Source organism: Lutra lutra, chromosome 1 (genome assembly GCF_902655055.1).
Source record: "Lutra lutra chromosome 1, mLutLut1.2, whole genome shotgun sequence".
In the NCBI taxonomy this organism is placed as follows: Eukaryota; Metazoa; Chordata; class Mammalia; order Carnivora; family Mustelidae; genus Lutra; species Lutra lutra.
In genome coordinates, this window is record NC_062278.1 from 133,572,664 (window position 1) to 133,592,274 (window position 19,611).

General features: G+C 38.3%; 1 protein-coding gene across 9 annotated transcripts in view; it reads right to left on the reverse strand.

Annotated features, from left to right (window-relative positions):
- Positions 1–19,611, reverse strand: part of NEK11 (NIMA related kinase 11) — a 239,248-nt gene that overhangs the window by 133,060 nt on the left and 86,577 nt on the right. For 8 of the 9 annotated variants that reach the window (XM_047737079.1, XM_047737082.1, XM_047737086.1 and 5 more), the window contains 5 exons: positions 11,970–12,119; positions 11,798–11,876; positions 8,277–8,362; positions 5,537–5,656; positions 3,006–3,099 (listed from right to left, as the gene is read on the reverse strand). In XM_047737079.1, coding sequence (XP_047593035.1) covers positions 3,006–3,099; positions 5,537–5,656; positions 8,277–8,362; positions 11,798–11,876; positions 11,970–12,119 — 529 coding nt within the window. The remainder of the gene's footprint in view (positions 1–3,005; positions 3,100–5,536; positions 5,657–8,276; positions 8,363–11,797; positions 11,877–11,969; positions 12,120–19,611) is intronic. The other variant, XM_047737089.1, reaches the window with a different exon arrangement.

Here is a 19,611-nt window from a genome sequence, read left to right on the forward strand (position 1 = left end):
AAGAGAGATTGCATGAAGTGTGTTTTCACTTCTACTTCAGAAATTACTAGGAAATAAGAATTTGGACCGTCAATTGACTTTGATTTGTTGAGGTTCTCTTTGAAGAGAACAGATAGAATTGTTATAATTGCTTCTCTTAGAAAGGATTTGCTCTGATCTTTGATCCTCTTTACTATTTCATATATGGAGACCTGATCAGTTACACACTTCTCACAGAAATCCAGTTTTGGCACCATCACAACTGTAAGTGCCGCAGGATAAAAGAAAAGACCAGGCCTATTGCGTGTATTATGGCATCCAGTTGTTTTTAAGCTACCATCCTTTAAAGAAATGATGCCTAACATGATTCCACCTTCAATTATGCATCCAGATTTCAAAGCCCAAATTCAGCCAAGCAGAAAATGCCTGCCAAAATAAAAGGCCCTGTTAGGGTCTGGGAAAGAAAACAAGTCATTCTCCTAAATGCCTCAAATAATTTTTATAACATGTTTAAGAAATGACAGAGCCAGCCCATTTTCTCCCCTAACTCTGATTTTATCTCATATGACTGCTTCTGAAATATAAAGCACTTTTGCATCAGCTGGCAAGAGAGAAGGAAGAAGGAACAGAGAACAGAGCCCTAGTGAAATTGGAAAGAAATGAAATCATAAATTCATATACAAGCAGAGACAGGAGCCTTATCCTCTTTCTTCCTTTTCTCCTCTTCACGTTTTTCTTTAGTTTCTTGCATCTGATTAATCCAATTTCTTTCTTACATTTTATTTCCTCTTTACCAGCTCAGTGATGCCTTTTCTTAAGATGTTTAAAACCCTTCCGTCCCTCTGCAAAGTGTTCAGCTTCCCGCTTTCTCCTTTGTTCTTTGAATATCATTAAACCTGCCCCACTCTGTGCCTGTGAATATGATTAACTGTCTTTCTTCCCTTCCTAGCCTCTCTTTTCATTCTCCTCCTGGGGCGAACAAGAAAGCCCCAGGTCACTTTTCCTTTACTTCCGTTCCCATGAAAAGCTTTTTTCCTAAAGAGTCTATAAGAAAGTCTGTTAATCGGTGGCTTTTCCCAGTCTTCCTTCTTCTGAAGGTGAATGGCTTTCAAGAGCCTCAATTTCTGTCCATTATTAATCAGAGCATGGTCCTGGATGAGCAGCCTCAGAATTACCAGGGAGCTTGTTAAAAATTCAGCATCCCAAGCCCCACCCCAGACCAACCAAATCAGAATCTGCCTTTTAACAAAATCAATAGGTGATCTGGTGAATTTTGAAGTTTGAGAAGCATTGCTGTAAGCCATAAGAATTCGGAGAACAGCCAGTCGATTGTGGACCTGTGAGGTCAAAAAGGATTTTCCTAAAGAGAAAGTGACATCTGAAAGTGAGAAGGTGGGATGCTAACGAGGGGCCAGATGGAAGTGGCTGATATAATTGCATAAAATAGGGCAAGATACCTGGGAGGCTGGCATTGGGGGGGGTACGTTGCTGAGCAACCCTGACTGCAATACTGAACCAGCGAGAAGATACCATCTGCAAGAGCCAAGCATCTCCCTTCACCAGGTTCTGTGAGTGGGAATGATTTCATCTTTCACGTCTCTGGGACCCACAACAGATCCCACAGCTGGCTTTACTTAATGGCGTGGGAGATAAGCAGAGAGGGGGGCAAGTGGGACTAAGCACATGTCACCACTGTCTTCACATTATCTGCTAAAGGGTCCAAGAAAGAGATACTCCTAAGGTCAGAGAAGGTGGAACCCCTGCATCTGGTCCAACTTTGGGTTTTCAGAAATCGACAACACTCAACCACTAAATAATTGAGAAATGTGGATTACCTCTCAGATAGGGGCAGAGGAACAAGTGACCCTAAGCTCTGCCTGGTTGACAATGAGCTTTGCTGGGGGCCCCTGAAATGCCCCAGGGTTTGAGCCTCTCTGATCACTGAGCCACAGCAGAATAAGTGTCCCCAGACTGCAGAGATCAGCCCCACAGCCTCAGGGGGTTTGGTTCTTCCTGCCAAAGAAAAAGAATCTCCCTCAGATGCAGAGATCTCCAGTGAATGAACAACCAGAATTTGAGACATAAAGTTATCCATAAAAACGACTCCTTCCCATGTTGCTTTTACCAGAAGAGCTAGGAAGTTGGGGTTGATGTCTATTGTCCAGATACGATCCTGAAGAAATACTTCCTTAAGTATCAGAGCCTACATTAAGGCCCATAAGATGTCTTTAACCATTAGAGAAAATGGTATTTGCTATTCAGGGGCTTATGATGCTGAGGATATGATTCAGGGTCCATTTCATGTGACTCTGCAACCTTACTTATTATTGAACATCTGAAGTAATTATTCAGAGCTTAAAAGGGGTTATTAAACACAATGCATAATGATATAGATGGGAGACAGGAAAAAAAAGGGAAAGAATAAAAAATAAGATGGAAAGAGAACAAGGGATTAAGAGGTGATGCAAAAATATCATGGCTGAAATTCAAAATTAGATATACACACATTTGCTCTGCAAAGTCATAATTTTACTCATCAATTGTTCATTCAATGCTGATTGAGTTTTCTTGTACACAGTAGGTACTTGATGTTTTGGATGAATCTATTGATCCATCTCTAAATACAGCTGCTCTAAATTAGTGTCATCACTCACCCTTGGCCTATATGCTAAAATGAACCCGAGTACCTCCACCCAGAATAGGGCAAAGTTGATCTGGATGCTCTTTTTCCCCGCTCTGTCCCTTCTCCTACCCGACTGGCCACATGAATGTGATGAATCTGAAGCATTTAAAGGTTTGATGTAACATTTTTTTTTATTTATTTATTTGACAGATAGAAATCACAAGTAGGCAGAGAGGCAGGCAGAGAGAGGAGGAAGCAGACTCCCCACGGAGCAGAGAGCCTGATGCGGGGCTCGATCCCAGGACCCTGAGATCATGACCTGAGCTGAAGGCAGAGGTTTTAACCCGCTGAGCCACCCAGGCGCCCCGGTTTGATGTAACATTTAAAACAAGGGAGCACTTACATGGAGTACACCAACAGTTAGCTGCTCCGAGTTCCGAGATCTCAACTCCTGCATTCGTTTGTTATTTTCTTCATATTTTTCTTCTGCAAGCTTTCTGCAAATTTAGAGTGAGTGTAGAAAAACAGCTGCATTTGCTAAAGCCACAACTATATTATGCAGGTAAGTGTGATTCCCTGCCTCAACAGGCAAACTGGGGTGTTGAGAAGCCAGGCCAATGAGTCTCTCCCTCATCAGGGTAAATGCAGCGTAGCACCCACTGGATTCTCTTTTAAAGCACACACAATGATGCTCTGGCTCCTTCTCCATCCTTAGAATCCCTAAAATGCATCGCTGAAATTCAAAATTAGATATACACACATTTGCCATATGGCAACTTCAAGAATAAAGTTATTTAGGTTTTATAAAACAAAATATTAGCTTGTCTGCACTTCTCAGTTTCTAATTTCTGGGGATAACATTTCTTTGAGGCAGGGGTCCCTGAACATTCCAGAAAAAAAGTTCCAGTTTCAATCAGGTGATTAAACTAGGGATTCACACATATTAAAAACACAGAATTCTTATCATGTCAGATTCCTCATGAGGATCTGTGGGACTCCGTGGCAAAAGAAGGCAGTCTGGACCCCTGTGCTTTCTCTGTGATGGCAGGGCTGTTTGTTCCCAACACCCAGACCGTGCCCCACATGTATTAATAACTCAATCACTAGATGATTAATAATAACTCAATTAATTAATAACTCAATCACTGGATAATTCATCTCAGGATGAATAAGCCCGCAAACAAGGAGAAGAAAGTTCGATTTCCTAGAATTTATGCAAAGAACTTGAGAGCCACTGAGAAGGGGAATTTTTCTCCAGCACATTTTGTTTCATCTAGTATAGAAGAAGTAAATGTTATAGACCTGTTACTAAACTGGAAGGAAGATTTCAGTTCTTGTGATTACTGGTGTGCTAATTTAATCCTAGTTTGAAAAGTCACTGAAGAGCCCTGTAAGTCAATTTTTGTTTATAAAGTGGGTACATTACATCCCTTCTGACAATAGTCATTTTCTAGCTAAAACACATGACTGTGCTCAAATTTTAGAAAAAAAAATGATTTAAAACAATTCCATGCAACTCATTCATAAAATTAAGACCAAACTTTATTTATAACCATTGACTTTAAATAAGAAACATACCTTATGTCATGTGGAAGATCTATGACTTTGTGTATAAAAAAGTTTTAATATGAAATATAATTTGTGATGTGCATGTACATTATTAAATTGCCTTTTTGATCTGTTCCTATCAGAGATTTAATTTTCCTTTTAGCTTCAAACAATGACAAGAGACATGGTACCCTAGAAATACTGCCATTCCCAAAGCCTTAGAAATAGATCCGGGACTGTTAATTGATACAATGACTCAAGCAATTTATGTAAATATATTTTCTCAGTCAAACCCACACTCAGTGGTGCAGTGGTTTGCAGAAACCAGCTTGTACTGGTTCCTAAGAGCAGATTGTGTATGTATCTTCCAACTGAACATTTGATGATACCACATTGGTAGCTTGAAATTGGCCACTGCAGGAATATTTACACCTCCCAGCCCCACAACCCCAGAGGTGGTGGTTGTTAAACATTTACCAGCAGACAACCGCCCATGGTGCACTTCGACAGAAATCTTTTTCCACACTGATTAAAGAAAGCATGTGTTAAGGGGAAAGAAGTAGTCTCACAGATTCTCACTTGGTTCCAAATGATATGCACTGTAAGTGCAAGAATACCTCCAAAGCCTTTTTCGGATATGTTACCAAGGTCACAAAATAACAGATTTGAGTTTCAGGTCTTTTCTGTCTCCTTAGTTCTTAGCTGGGGCTTCTAAGCTACCAAAAAGTTGGCAGAGAAAGGAGAAAAATTAGGAGACTGGATATCCTACCAACGGAAAAATCTTTGAGAAACTGGGAGTCTAGGGCTCTTTGGAATCTCCCCCTTTTCCTGTAAATACTTGAATTAGCAGCGATATTGTCCACCAGCAGGGTTGCCCAGAGCATAGGTTTTCAAATGGCTTCACTTGGAGCAGAGCTGTGTCTGGACTGCTTTCTAAAGCCAACAATTGCCTGCGGTACATTCTTCTCCCCATACACCCGCTAGGTCTCCTGGCAGAGGGGGTACAGCAAACATCTGGGGAGCGAGGACACAGAGTGAAGCCACTCTTTTCACCCTCTCACCGGGGTATATTTAGGACGTGTCAGCAGCAACAAGGCTTCATTTGGCGGCTGACTCTATATTTTCATCATTAATAACCTCCCTGACATTCAGTCTTTCTTTGCACACAAGACTGAAAGCCTGACAATAATAATGGCTGGCAACCGGTAACTATCTATGGCTGAAGAACCATCTTTTGAGGGGACAAGTAAGTGAGGAAACAAAGAAATATATAATGCCTATGTGCATTTTGCTTTCCTGTTTTGGCTTTGGCTTTTCTTCAGTCAATTCCTTTGGAGCCCTGGGAAGTGGCCAGAGCACAGGGTACCCCAAGGAAGGGCAGCTTACTTCAGCTTCCCGGCCTTCTCATCAGCTGCCTGGAGCTTCCTCAGCCGCATCCTTTCTCTTGGTGTCATTTTCTGCACTTCAGACAGCGCCTGCAGAGTCTGCAGGTGGATCTTTTTTTGCCTATAAACAATAAAGATCCCCCACATGCAACTCATTCCAAACACGCTCAGAAAAATTAAACAAATATTTTACAGAAGTATCATTACACTACTGATGGGGAAAGCATCTCGAGACAGGCCAGGCAAAAACTAATAAACTCAGGGTGGGCAATGAGCCAACCAGGACTATGGTTAATTGGTAATATTTTTCAAATTAGACTTTTGTTTAAAAACAAATTATGTACTTTCTAAATTTCTGCTATTTCATGGCCTATGACTGGTTTTTATAATGTAAGACAAATTAGAATCTTGGCCATCAAAGAGTAAATGTACCGGTGCTAATTCAACCCTGTGGATAGGATTTAATCTTTGGAATCAGGCAGGGTTTGAACCCCATCTCTACCCCCTTGTTAGCTCTGTAGCCTTGGGCAAGTTACTGAATCTCTCTGAAGCTCCAATTTCTCATCTGTAAAGAATAAGACTTAGTATTATATGAAACGATGTATGTACAGTGTCTGATACATCAAAGTAACCCAAATGGTAGTATTGTAATAGTTAAATTTTGTTGAATATGTTGAATGGTAGTATTGTAATAGTTAAATTTTCTTGAATATGTTGTATATTCTATGCTTCCTACAGCAGGTAAGCATGGCACAGTGGTTATCACACAGGTTAATAACATTCTCTGGGTTTGACTCCTAGCTCCCATGTTACATGTATATGCCCTTGCGCAAGTTATTTAACCTCCCTATGATTATTAAAATAATAATAATAATAATAGATAATAATAGTACCTAATTCATAGGGGTTTTGTGAATTTAAATGAGTTATTTCATGTAAAATGCTTATAACAGAGCCAAGCACCCCACAAAATGTTAGTTAAAATTGGGGCGCCTGGGTGGCTCAGTTGGTTGAGTGAATGCCTTCAGCTCGGGTCATGGTCCTGGAGTCCCGGGATGGAGTCCCACGTCCGGCTCCCTGCTCGGCTGGGAGTCTGCTTATTCCACTAACTCTCTCCCCTCATGCTCGCTCTCTCTCCTCTCTCTCAAATAAATAAATAAAATCTTTAAAAAAAATGTTAGTTAAAATTGTTATTTAGGAGCTTCTTTCTTCAGTTAAAGAAACGTGCTTACATTACTCGTGTGTTGAAATGTCTGCAACCATATTCTCAGTGACATTTGTTTCTGTGCCTGACTCGGTTAGGGCCCGATACTGCGGAATCTCTTTTGCACCCAGCTCCATCATTACAGAATCCTAGGAGAGGTCTCCCTTTCGTTTCATTCCCACTCTAATCTTTTTAATTTTGTATTAATTGTGTAACAGTAATGAACATTTGTAGGCAGCTCTCATCCCTCTGGAAAACCGTCCACAGACTCCAGGGGAGATACGATTTTCTGGAATATACATCCCTTGTTTTGTAAAAGCAAACACAGCTCCTTGAAACATAGTCATAGATTGAGAAAAAAAAGTGACAATTTGAAATCAATATTTCATAATGTGGAAGACCATACAAAGGATCAGCCTCTAGCACACTTTAATTGTAAGCACTGTCAGGTAATCAGTATCACATCTGCAGTACAAAACGGTAGTTAAAATTAGCCTGGTATTTTCCTACTTTCACACCTTAGTTTAAAATAAAACAAAATCAGAATTCCAAGCATTCTTAAAAGAATAATTAGCAACCTAAGGAAATTAGGTGATAGGAGCATGCCTCAAACATTAGCCCCTGACGTGCAGGGTATTTTAAATGGAGAGCATGCATTAAATGAAGACTGAGTATCTTTGATGAACCAGTTTCTTCTGTTTGAATGTGAAATTGGAAAACAAACACAGTGCACCTGAGAAAGCACTGGACTGAGTGTCAGAGAAGCACATTTGTGTTATTTGGTCTTGATTAGGCTAAAGAGGGCTATTGTTCTCACCTACTGCCTTGGGCAGCCCTGGGGAGGGGCTGCCATTCTCATGGGGTCTTTATAAAATGACATAGAGAGTTCCTCAGCAAATTATAGATTTGGTCTTTATATAACCCCTTGAGTTGTGCAGTCCATAGCCTGCACAGCTATACATGGCTGTTCTGAAGTCACTGAGTACTCTATGCTCTTCTATGGTATAGCACAGAAATTTTGATTAAGGTAGGAGAGAGACGTTACAACAAGAAATAATTATGTTTATGAAAAAGACATTTTCTAGTTCATATGCATATCTCAGGGAAGTAAATTTTGGCTTATTTTCTATTGTCCTAGGACTTCACAGTGTTGTCTTCTCAATAGATACTCTGCCAGTTCCTGTTAAACAACAACATGTGAAAACCATTTATGCTTAATATGGAAGGCTCACTAGCATAACTATCACTAAATGTTTGAGATATTAATTTCTCTACATACTTACAAGGCAACTGCAGAGCTACCCTGCAGATCTGTAAGCTGTACAGTTGTTTAGAACTTTTATAATCTCAATTTGCTACCACCTGGGGCAAAGGGGCTTTGGAATGCCAAGTTACTGAAGCTCCTTAATTTCTTGGCAAGACTTCAGTGAATTCTAGAATACTCTGTGCAGTCAGCTTAGCACTAATAGATTTTTAAAGACAAATGCATTTAATATTATGCTCAATGGGCTTTTTAAAAACAAAGCAATTTACTTACATGGCATTAATTATCTGAGCAGCCTCCTTCTGACAATTCAAATTCTTGTCTTCCAGAGTCATTTCCGAGTATCTACACATCAGGTGCTGGAAAAAAAGAACAACCCTGACTCACTATAAATACTCCAATTCAGGGATGAAAGGGCAGCCGACTACCAGGGGCCTTTTCTGATGTGCAGTGTTATTGACCACACCTGGGAGTTTGAAAACAAAACCCACTGGTAACTACTTTTCTTTAATAAATAAGATAGCTTATGCTGCAAAGTCTGGGGGGGGGGCGGTGGTTGTCAGGCTCCAGCTTCATCTGGCACTCACTACCTATTCTCTCACTCCCTGCTACCCACCACAGGCAGGCCTCTCCTCAGCTCCAAGAACAAACAAGATCTCCTTAGTTTGCTTCTTTGGGTACTGGACAGTGTCCCCACTCCCAGGGCCAGGACTAGGCTGAGACAAGTGAGACACTCGCCTCAGGTGCAAAACTGAAAGGGCACCAAAAGACTCATTTTTTAATGCAATATTATGAAAAATAAAAATGAATACCAAAAAGCCATGGAGAATACAACAAGAAATGTTTAAATCTTGCCACTTGCAATAACATGGATGACTCTAGAGGGTATAATGCTAGGTGAAGTCAGTCAGTCAGAGGAAGATAAATACCATGCAATCTAAGTCATATGTGGAATTTAAGAAACAAAACAAATGGACAAATGAAAGACAGAAAAACAAAAAATAAAAAAACAAAAACAGACTCAAATACGGAGAACAAACTGAAGATTGCCAGGTGGGTGAGGGGATGGGCGAAATAGGGGAAGGGAATTAAGACTGAACTTAAGGAGCACTGGGTCATGCATACTGTAAGGACCTATTTAGCCAGAGGCTTCCATCAAGGTTAAAACAATAACGGTGTTTAACCCTTAAACTATCCCTGCTCCCCTTCCCCCAGGGGACTTACTTAAAAACAAGTCCCGGAAACCAGCCCCACGGTAACAAAGCTCAAATACAAGGGCGGGTCAGGCGAGGTGGAGACATCCAATCAGTGGGGAGGCACATACTGTCTCCCTAGTTACCAAGGAGTATGGGCCCCGCCCTTGGGGCACCTTTTGGGCGCCAATTCTGACCAAGGTGATAGGCTGGTTCAAATGTCTACTAGGGTAAATTGTAATTCAATTGGTCACCTAGCATCACTGCAGCTTTCTCCATGTGTTACAGTTTCATTGGCCACCTGTGCGTGGCCAGGCCCAACCGCATTGCCTTTGTCCTTAAAAGCTAGTCTGTGAAACAGAGAAGGGTCACCCTCTCTGTAAGAGGCGCGGCCCTGGCCAGTCAGTTTGATTCTTAATGCTTGGCTGGAAATAAAGCTTTGCTTGACCTTCGCTTCATATCAGTCTCGCTCCTTTAAACACGGACCCATTTGGGGGGGCGGGGGCATAACACATACAATTGGTGAATTGCCTTCATGTACACCTGAAACTAACATAACTGCTAACTGATTAAAAAAAAGAAAATAAAAGTTTAAATAAAGACAGAAAACAAAAAGATAGGATCCAACCCTGAACCTGTACCATTCTACTACCTCACTTCCATCACCCTAATCCTAGTCCTGTTGGATGTTGCCTGTGAACCTTTGATATTTTGTTACCAGGGATTTTTAGCATTAATTTGGATTTTTTAAACATTGCACTAAAATGTTATTTATCCTGATTACTGAGTTTTTGGTGTCCACTCTAATTGTGCCCCAGGGCAAATGCCTCACTTGAATCATCCTAGTCCCAGCAGATCTCCTTGGATTCCTTTTAACTTTTTTTTTTTTGGTTTGCTCACAGCCCACTTACTGTGGTTTTGATCCCAACAGTTAGCACCTCTGTGTCTTTTCAAAGGCCTGCCCTTGGGCTAGTGGAGCTAGCTGGCTTTGCATAGTGAAAGTTACACACCGAGAGAACTCAGCACCAAGGGACTTTTGGCACTTTCCTTCCTGTCCGGTTTATTACCCCACTTCCTCAGGCGCTTCTCCAGAGGGCACATTCTTGCCTAAGACCCCTCCCCTCTTTGTCTCCATCTAGAAACATAACCTGATTCAGGTCTTTGTCCCAGCTAATTCTCTGTGGTTCCAACCCTCTCACAGGCTCCTTAAGGGTCTGACTACTTCCCACTATCTCACTGGTAGAGAACCGTCACCTACTCTTTCTTTGACCACCAAAGACATTATTCCCTTCCCTTATTTTATAGCGTCCTGCCTAGTGCTCCTGATAATGTGTAATTAGTCTTTCTTGGGTACTGGGTCTTCTTACTAGCAGCCAAGCTCCAAAAGGACAGGAGCTATAGCTGTTCCTTTCCTTTCAGCACCTTCAGTACTGTGCTCAGCACTCCACTGATGAAGACACACCAAGTCAGCATCCTTGTTTCCTGCCAACTTCGAACTGGATGCAGAGAAAATGTGTGACCATCTTTGAAGGTGAAGGACTGCTTTATGGGTCTACTTAAAACTGCCATAAAATTCAAGGAAATTTGCCTGAGGTAATTGTAAAAGCCTAAAAACAAACAAACAAACTCTCCAAGAAGTACCCTTTGCTTTTTTCTTGCCACAAGAGGTAGATTCTTCACACCAAAATTTCTAATCTACAGGAAAACAAATTTACCTAATCGATGAAAGTATGATTAAGATATATAAGAAAGGAGGGTGTTGGGTCGGCGGTTCCAGAAATGCAAGAGGAACAACAGAAATGACCACCGGGTCTGCCATCTTCCAGTCCCCTCCCCATCCCCTTCCTTAACCCTAGACTCTCCCACCAAAAGGGTGTATGCCCTGGTCACATCTCCATAGGTAACCCGATACCTATGCAGGAAACAGGAGTATTATCAGGAGCCCTCACCCCATACCTTCCGATCACCAAATACGGATGTGAGCCCATGCGATGCCTTGGCCTTATAAAAGATCCCCGCCAACTCCCTCCCAGTGCGACTTCCCCCACCCCCCTTTCCGGAGTTGAGGAACCTCGGCCCCAGAGGGTGCCCACCTCCTCCCTGAGGGACTTTCCTGGCTCCCCTTCTCCTGAGCCCCGAAACTTCACCGGAGAGTGCCTTTAATAAATCTTGCCTTGCGCCCACCTTGCCTGGCGTTATGTTTACCTCCCCTGCGAAACTTTAGAGGGGAATAATAAAGACTCCGTGAAAACCCCAGATTTTACCTTATTAGTGATACATTCTTGTCCTAGCAGGGATACATTTACAAAGTATTGAGGTAAGATTTGTAAACCAAAAAGCTCTAAGGGCAGATGTTGAGTTTAGGCAGAAAATTACAACCCTAATTTCTCATATCTGGGGCTTTGGGGAATGGGAGTTCACGTACCAGCTTTTGCAAAGAGATTGTCTGACTAATAATTTCCTTCAGCTTTAAAAAAAAAATCTTTTTCTCTCCTTTCTGACTGATTCTTAATGCATCTTATTCCCTCAGCCTATCTTCAAGTTCTCGAATGTATATAAATGCTAATACATGTTTCCCAGTATCCCTTTCGTTTTAAATACCTGTAGTTGTTCATCAATGTAAGGCATTTTTAAAATTTCCATCGCAGATGGTCTCAGTGAAGGACTCTTGTTCAACATGCTGTAATGTTTAAGAAGAAAATTATTTTTCAAATGAACTAAAATAGAAGTACAATTTAAAATTGCTTCTGTGGCAATATATTTATTTCCATACCGTTCCATGATGGCATTCAGTTCTCTTGGATATCTCTTGGGGAGAGAAGGCGTGTCACCTTCAACGATTTTTAAAACAATGGACAAGAAATTGGAGCCAGTGAATGCATGATTCATGCAGCACATCTCATATAAAATGCATGCCAGAGACCTAAAGACAAAGTCAAAGAATTTAAATAAGGAACAAATATCCTATTTTAAATCTGATCACCAAACAAAACTTCAGATGTGTCATGGCATTGCTTATGAGACACTAACATACCCTTTGATTGTTTAAAAGCTTCAGTTCTATACTTTTTTTTTTCATTTAAATACACATTTAATAAATAAAGAGGGAAAAATGAAAAAAAAAACCCTACAAAATATAAGTCTGAATGACCACTTCTTTGTCAGAAGAGAAACAAAACAACAGGAATATGTCTACATACAGGAAGGCAAATAAACATTTGATCAATGTAGTAAGGAACCTCTATGAAGGAAAAATAAAACACAGCTAAATATCTAAGGCAGTTTTATTAATACTAGATATGCAAAATAAAATTTTAATTTATCAGCCTAACCCTCCCTCAAATGTGTATCCAAGCATTTTGAAAAGGAAACTGGCATTCTTTATTAGTTTTCTGAATAGAATCCATTTGCAAGTAGGGTGGAAAAGCAGCTACTTGTAGCTCACATTAAAATGTATAATTCTCCCTTTGAACGTATCAAGCAGAATATTAAAATTCTAGATCAGTCTGACACAGATTTGGATTAACCATGCAAATCAGTAACCTCTAAGCCAGCAGAATAATCTTTTAAATAACTCAGCATCACTAAGAAAAATAAGGGGGAAATTGCTGCCTGAACTCCGTATACTAAGAAAGAATAGTACTTCTACTAAATTAATGAATTATTTTAATATTAAGAGTAGTATGAATTGTGTAACCAGCCAGGTCTCCTTTTTCATGTTCGTTGCTTGAAAAATCAGAAATAAATTTACACCCAAACTTGTGTAAGTTCTGTTTTATGTAACTTTTAACACTGTCCTACTTTCTTATAAAAGGCTGTGCATATATAAATAAATATATACATGAATACTATAATTTTAACCATTTTGTGGGTTTTATAAAAATGTGCACTGCTAAGAGAATTCTGGATATATACTGAATACAAAGAGATGTTTTTGTTTCAGTAAATAACAACGACACTAAAAAATTCCAACTAATTGGTACTTTACATATTGTAAAGCACTTCCATACATAACCCAACAGAACCTCAAAAGTTCACAGTGACATACAGGCACTCTATTTTTCCCATTTTATACAGAGGAAACTGGCTTTAAAATGTTAAATGGCTTGATCAAGGTCAAAGGTATTTTTTCTTCCAAATTCTGGACTATTTTCATTACAGAATACTAGAAAGAAGGGGAATGTTAGGAGAAATCCCCTGATCATGACTTAAAAACACCAAGATCAATATAAATATTATAAATTATGAAAATTATTTGAAGCTCAATAAATTTTGTAACCATCTTTATAACTATTAATATGACTATTAACATGATGCAGCACATCTTTAGATTTCTATGCCAGAAAAGTTCCTTCAATAAATGTGAAATAAAGACTTTCTTTTTTAAGATTTTATTTATTTATTTGACAGAGTGAGAGACGGCAAGAGAGGGAACACAGGTTAAACAGTGATTTTGTTGTTTATACAGTAAAACTTAAACTGTCCCTGCCCCCCTACCCCCCAGGGGACTTACTTAAAAACAAGCCCCAGAAACCAGTCCCAGGTAACAAAGCCCAAATACAAGGGTGGGTCAGGCCAGGTGGAGGTATCCAATCAGTGGGGGGGGGGGGGGGCGCATACGGTCTCCCTAGCTACCAAGGACTATGGGCCCCACCCTCTGGGCACCTTTTGGGCGCCAATTCTGACCAAGGTGATAGGCTAGCTTTCTCTGTGTGTTACAATCTCATTGGCCACCTATGCGTGGCCAGGCCCAACCACATGGCCTTTGCCCTTAAAAGCTAGTCTGTGAGGCAGAGAGAGGTCACCCTGGCAGGTCAGTTTGATTCTCAATGCTTGGTGTGAAATAAAGCTTTGCTTGACCTTTGCTTTGTATCAGTTTTGCTCCTTTGATTACAGACCCAACAGGGACCCTGATGTGGGGCTTGATCCCAGGACCCTGGGATCATGACCTGAGCCAAAGGCAGCCACTTAATGACTGAGCCACCCAGGTGCCCCAAATAAAGACATTTTTAGACAAGCAAAAATTGAGAGAAGTCATTGCCAGCAGGATAGCACTAAAAACAATCCTAAGAGGGAATTCTTCCACTTGAAGAAAATTGATCCCAGGCAGAAAGAAGGAATGCAGGGAGGAACAAAGAACACTATGAAAAGTAATTCTGTAACTATATATAAGCCAACATTAACTCTATAAAATGATACTAAATATATTGTGGAGTTTAAAATTATGTAGAATATAATTTTATGACAAAAATAAGATGAAAGACATAAGGGGGTAAATGGAGTTAAAGTATTTAAGGTCCTAGCATTACTGGGGAAGTGGTAAAAGTAGTGACTTTCATTAAAATAAGTTTCATTATACTAAGGCAAGGATGTATGTTATAATTGCTATGGTCTTCACCAAAAGAATAGTAAAGTAATGTATACTGACAACTTTATAAGTGGTAAGCTACTAGAAAGAAAAGAATCAAATAAAAATTTAAAATATAAACAAGAAAGGAGAGAAAAAGAAATAATAAATGGTATATATAGAAGACAAATCGTAAGACGACAAAAATACAAATATAGCATAATTATATTAAATGTAAATGGACAATATGTCAATTAAAAGACTATCAGATTGGGTCAAAAATTATATACTGCTCACAAAAGAAACCTTAAATATAAAAACACAGAACAGTTTATAGAAAGAGGTATATCGTGCAAATATTTATCAAAATATTGCTGGTGTGGCTATACTAGCATCAGAGAAAACAGATTTAAAGGAAAGAACCACTGCAAGGTTAAGGTGGTAGACTAATAAAGAAATCAAACAATGAAGAACACATAACAATTTTAAAATCCAATAACTGTGTGTGTATGTGTATGTGTGTGTGTATAAAGTAAAAATAGACAGAATTAAAAGAAAAATAGACAAATTCACAGTCATAATGAAAGACTTTAACATACCTCTTTCAATAGCTGAGAGAACAAGCAGAACAAAACTTCAACAAGAATAATTTAAACACAACTACCAGAATTGACATAATTGACATACTAACATGAATGCGTCCAACAATGACAGAATTCAGATTCTTTTCAAGGGCACGTGGACCATTTTCCAAATTGACTATACTTAGGATCAAGGAAGCCTCAACAGACTCAAAGATTGAAAACTTCAGAGCATATTTTCTTACCACAGTGAAATTAAGCTAGACTTATTAATAACAGAGAAAAAAAGCTACAAAATTACCAACTACTTGAAAATTCAAAAATATACATCTAAATAACTCATAGGTCAAAAAAATTCCAACAAAATTAGAAAAATTTAAAACTGAATATTAATAAAGGTACAAAATATCAATACTTTGTAGCTAAAATAAATGATTATAGTAAAATTGAAGTATTAAATGCATACATTAACAAAGAAAAAAGCTTAACATCTATGATCTAAGTCAGCTTGGGAAGATAGAGAAAGAATAGCAAATCAAGCCAAATAAAGTTTAGGGAAAGAAATTTTTGAAAAGTAGAAATTAATGAAATAGGCACAGATACAAAATAAAAATAAAAGATTAACAGATTTAATAGAACTCCAGTGACACTAATCAAGAAAACAAGAAGAAAAAACCACACAGATAAACAATAACAGAAGCAGAAAAGTATACAACACTACAGACTCCATTGTTATTAGAAAGTATTAAGATGACATAAATGTTTTTCCCCAGTAAATTTGAAAAATGGGATGGAATGAACAGTTGTTAAAAAATATACTTACGAAACTGATACCAAAAAAATATAAAATCTGAATAGTCCTTTATCTATTATAAATAATAACAATAATTAATTTAAAAAACATTTGAAATAATAATTTAAAATAATAAAAATTGAAATATTAAATAATTAAACAATATTTAAAATAATAACTTAAAAAAATTTTTAAAAATTCCCCACAAAAAGAAGTCTCCAGGGTCAGAAGGTTTTACTGGCAAATTCTTTCACATATTTTAGGAATAAAGAACACTAATCTTATTTAATCTCTTCATTTTAACAAGTCCACACTGTGATATAAAGTATAACAAGAATAATAGAGAGAAAGAAAATTATAGGCAATTTTTTATGAACATAGATTCAAAAATTCCAAATACACACAAATATATGTATTTTATAAATACAATATGATGATATGTTAAAAAGATAATAGGGGTGCCTGGGTGGCTCAGTGGGTTAAAGCCTCTGCCTTCAGCCCAGGTCATGATCCCAGGGTCCTAGGGATTGATCCCTACATGGGGCTCTCTGCTCAGCAGGGAGCCTGCTTCCTCCTCTCTCTGCCTACTTGTGATCTCTGTCTATCAAATAAATAAATAAATAAATCTTTAAAAAAATAAAAAAATAAATAAAAATAAAAAGATAATATATCACAACCAAGTAGATTTTATTAAATTCAATCAATGGCATATATCTCATAGATGAAAAGAGAAAAATTATACATAGATGCAAAAAAAAGGCAGTGGATAAAATTCAAAACCCAGGGGCACCTGGGAGGCTGAGTTGGTTATGCAACTGTTTTCGGCTCAGGTCATGATCTTGGAGTCCTAGGATCAAGTCCCACATCGGGCTTCCAGCTCTGAGGGGAGTCTGCTTCTCCCTCTGACCTTCTCCCTTCTCATGCTCTCTCTCTTGCTCTCTGTCAAATATATACAATCTTTTTAAAAAATTCAAAACCCACTTGTGTTTTTATTTATTTATTTGTTTTATTTATTTATTTGTCAGAGAGACAGAGCACAAGCAGGGGAGGGGCAGAGGGAAAGGGGGAAGCAGGCTCCCCACTGAGCAAGGAGCCTGACGCAGGACACAATCACAGGACTCTGGGATCATGACCAGAGTCGAAGGCAGATGCTTAACAGACTGAGCCACCCAGGCATCTTCCCTTTGTGTTTTTGAAAGAAGAATACTCTTAGCACACTGGGAATAGAAGGGAACTTCTTCAGTCATTTTTTAGAGCTATAAAATATATAGTAAATATTATTCTTATTGGAGACATATTGAAAGTTTATGTTTTTATTTTGAGATTGAGAGTAAGTATGTCTACTATCACCACTTCTATTCAATATTGTATTGAAGGTGCTATTCAGAATAAGGGGAGAAAAAAATAAAAAAAAATAAATATATGTATATACATAAGGAATATGTATATAAAGATTATAAAAATATATTAAACTGTCATTAAGCATTTCAACATGGTTATGTATGTAAAAGGTCATTTCAATAAGCCTGTGACAAACATTTAGAAAATGAAATGCAAAATATCACTTACATTAACATCATACAATGTCAAATACGTAGAAATAAATCCAGTGAAAGATGTGCAAGACACTACACTGCAAACCACAGTACATCACTAAAACAAATTAAAGACCACCTAAAATAGGGGGTGGGGGTGAAGAGATCCACGTAACTGATTGAAAGAGTCAACATAATGAAGATGACAATTTTTCCCAGAATGATCTATAGACTCAAATGCAAAGGGACAAAGATAGCCATGATAGTTAAGAACAAATTTGGAGATTTTGTATTAACAAATAGCATGATTCATTATAAACTTGCATTAATTATGAAAATGTGGTATCAGCAAAGAAGAAAAAACAGACCAATGGAACAAAACACAGAACTCAAAAACAGATCCACACATATTCAATCATTTGATTAATGCAGAGACAAACTGTACTATGATGGAAAAAAAAAAAAAAACGATATTTTCAACAAATTGTGCTGGGCCAATTGAATACCCATATGGAAAATAAAGTATGTGGACTCCTATTTCACACCATACACATGCACAAAAATCACCCATTTCAGTGAAAAATAACATCGAGCTTTTAAACAAAAACAGGAGAATATCTTCCTGATCTTGGGGTAGGCAAAGACTTCCTAAACAAAATGTTAAGAACACTACCAGTAAGGTTATGGACTGATAAAACGAACACCATCAAAGTTATGAATTTCTATTCATGAAAGAAAACACATCACTAAGAGGGTGAAAAAGAAGATACAGAGAGGGAGAAGACATTTGCAATTCAAATATCCATCAAAGACTGGTATCCAGAGCATGTAAAAAAATTAATTAATTAGAACTCCTACTAATTAATAAGAAAAAGAAGAGAATCCAATAGAAAAGTGGGCAAAAGACTTGAAGAGACACTAAATGGCCCCAAATCATGAGACGTTTGACAGTATTGGTCATCAGAGAAATGCAAATTAAAACAACAGTAAGTACCACTATACACTCATAAGAATGGTGAAAATGAAAAAGATGCTATCAAGTCAGTACTTGTTATACTATGAAAAAGGTTTTCTTAACAAAAAGAGAAGGAAGGGCTATTCATTAATAGTAAAATTTAATCATCAAACTAAACCAAATACTTTTATTTGTGTGGATACATGTAAAGTATTTGTGTGCTGTAAACTGCCCCAATATACTTAACTTATTTTCCCCAAAGAAGGGTCTAATTTGAACCTTGAGAATGTTTAAAATAGTAGAGCCACAAGGTCTACAAGATTTGCTAATTCTTAACTCTCATTGCATCAGTGAGAAAACCAAAGCTCAGAGAAAGAAAGTAATTTGCCCAGAAATGTGACATGTTAGTTAGATCAGCTTGTTTGGTGTTGGTACTGTTTTCATTCAGTATTTTTTAAAAATGTTTTCTAAAAAATTTACATTGACAACACCCTGCTATATAATCTAACATACATGCAATAATTTGAACACTGAAAAAAGGAACGAAACTCAGGTCCAAGGAGTAGAAAGGCTTATCAATCCCTCAGCATCCACACACTGTCTTCTGAGGATTTAACTCCGCTCCTGTGGGCTGAGTCTTCTTCAGGGCTTGGGTTAAAAGCAGAACAAAGCCAGACAATCTCTCCTGGCTCTGACAGGTTGGAAGGGTTGGATGAGAGCAACAATTCTTGACATAGGACCTTTTGAGCTGTCCCGGAAGCAGACTATTATCTCCACCAATAATACAAATGATAATAATAATGGTAATAAGGAAAATACTAGCTGAAATTTTAATGGTGTTTACTATAAGCTAGGCCCTATTTTATATTTCTTACATATATTAATTTATTTAATCATTCTATTCTCATAACAATCTTAATGAAGCAGACCATTCTTCAGATGAGGAAACCATTAAGATTAGGTCAATTGTTAAGATTCCATATTGAGTAGTTGGGGGAGCAGGGATTGCAACACAGGTTGTCTGGTTCTAGAGACTTAAACTGCATGCCATCCTGCCTCTCAGTGCTGAATCAATCAGAGCACTTCTGATTAAGGACTCTTGAATTGGAAATGTCTAACCCTGATAGAAGACCTTCAGGCAGGGGCTGACTTTCCAAGCTTACTTTGGGTCCTACCCAGAACCATAAGCCACCTCCAAGGATCC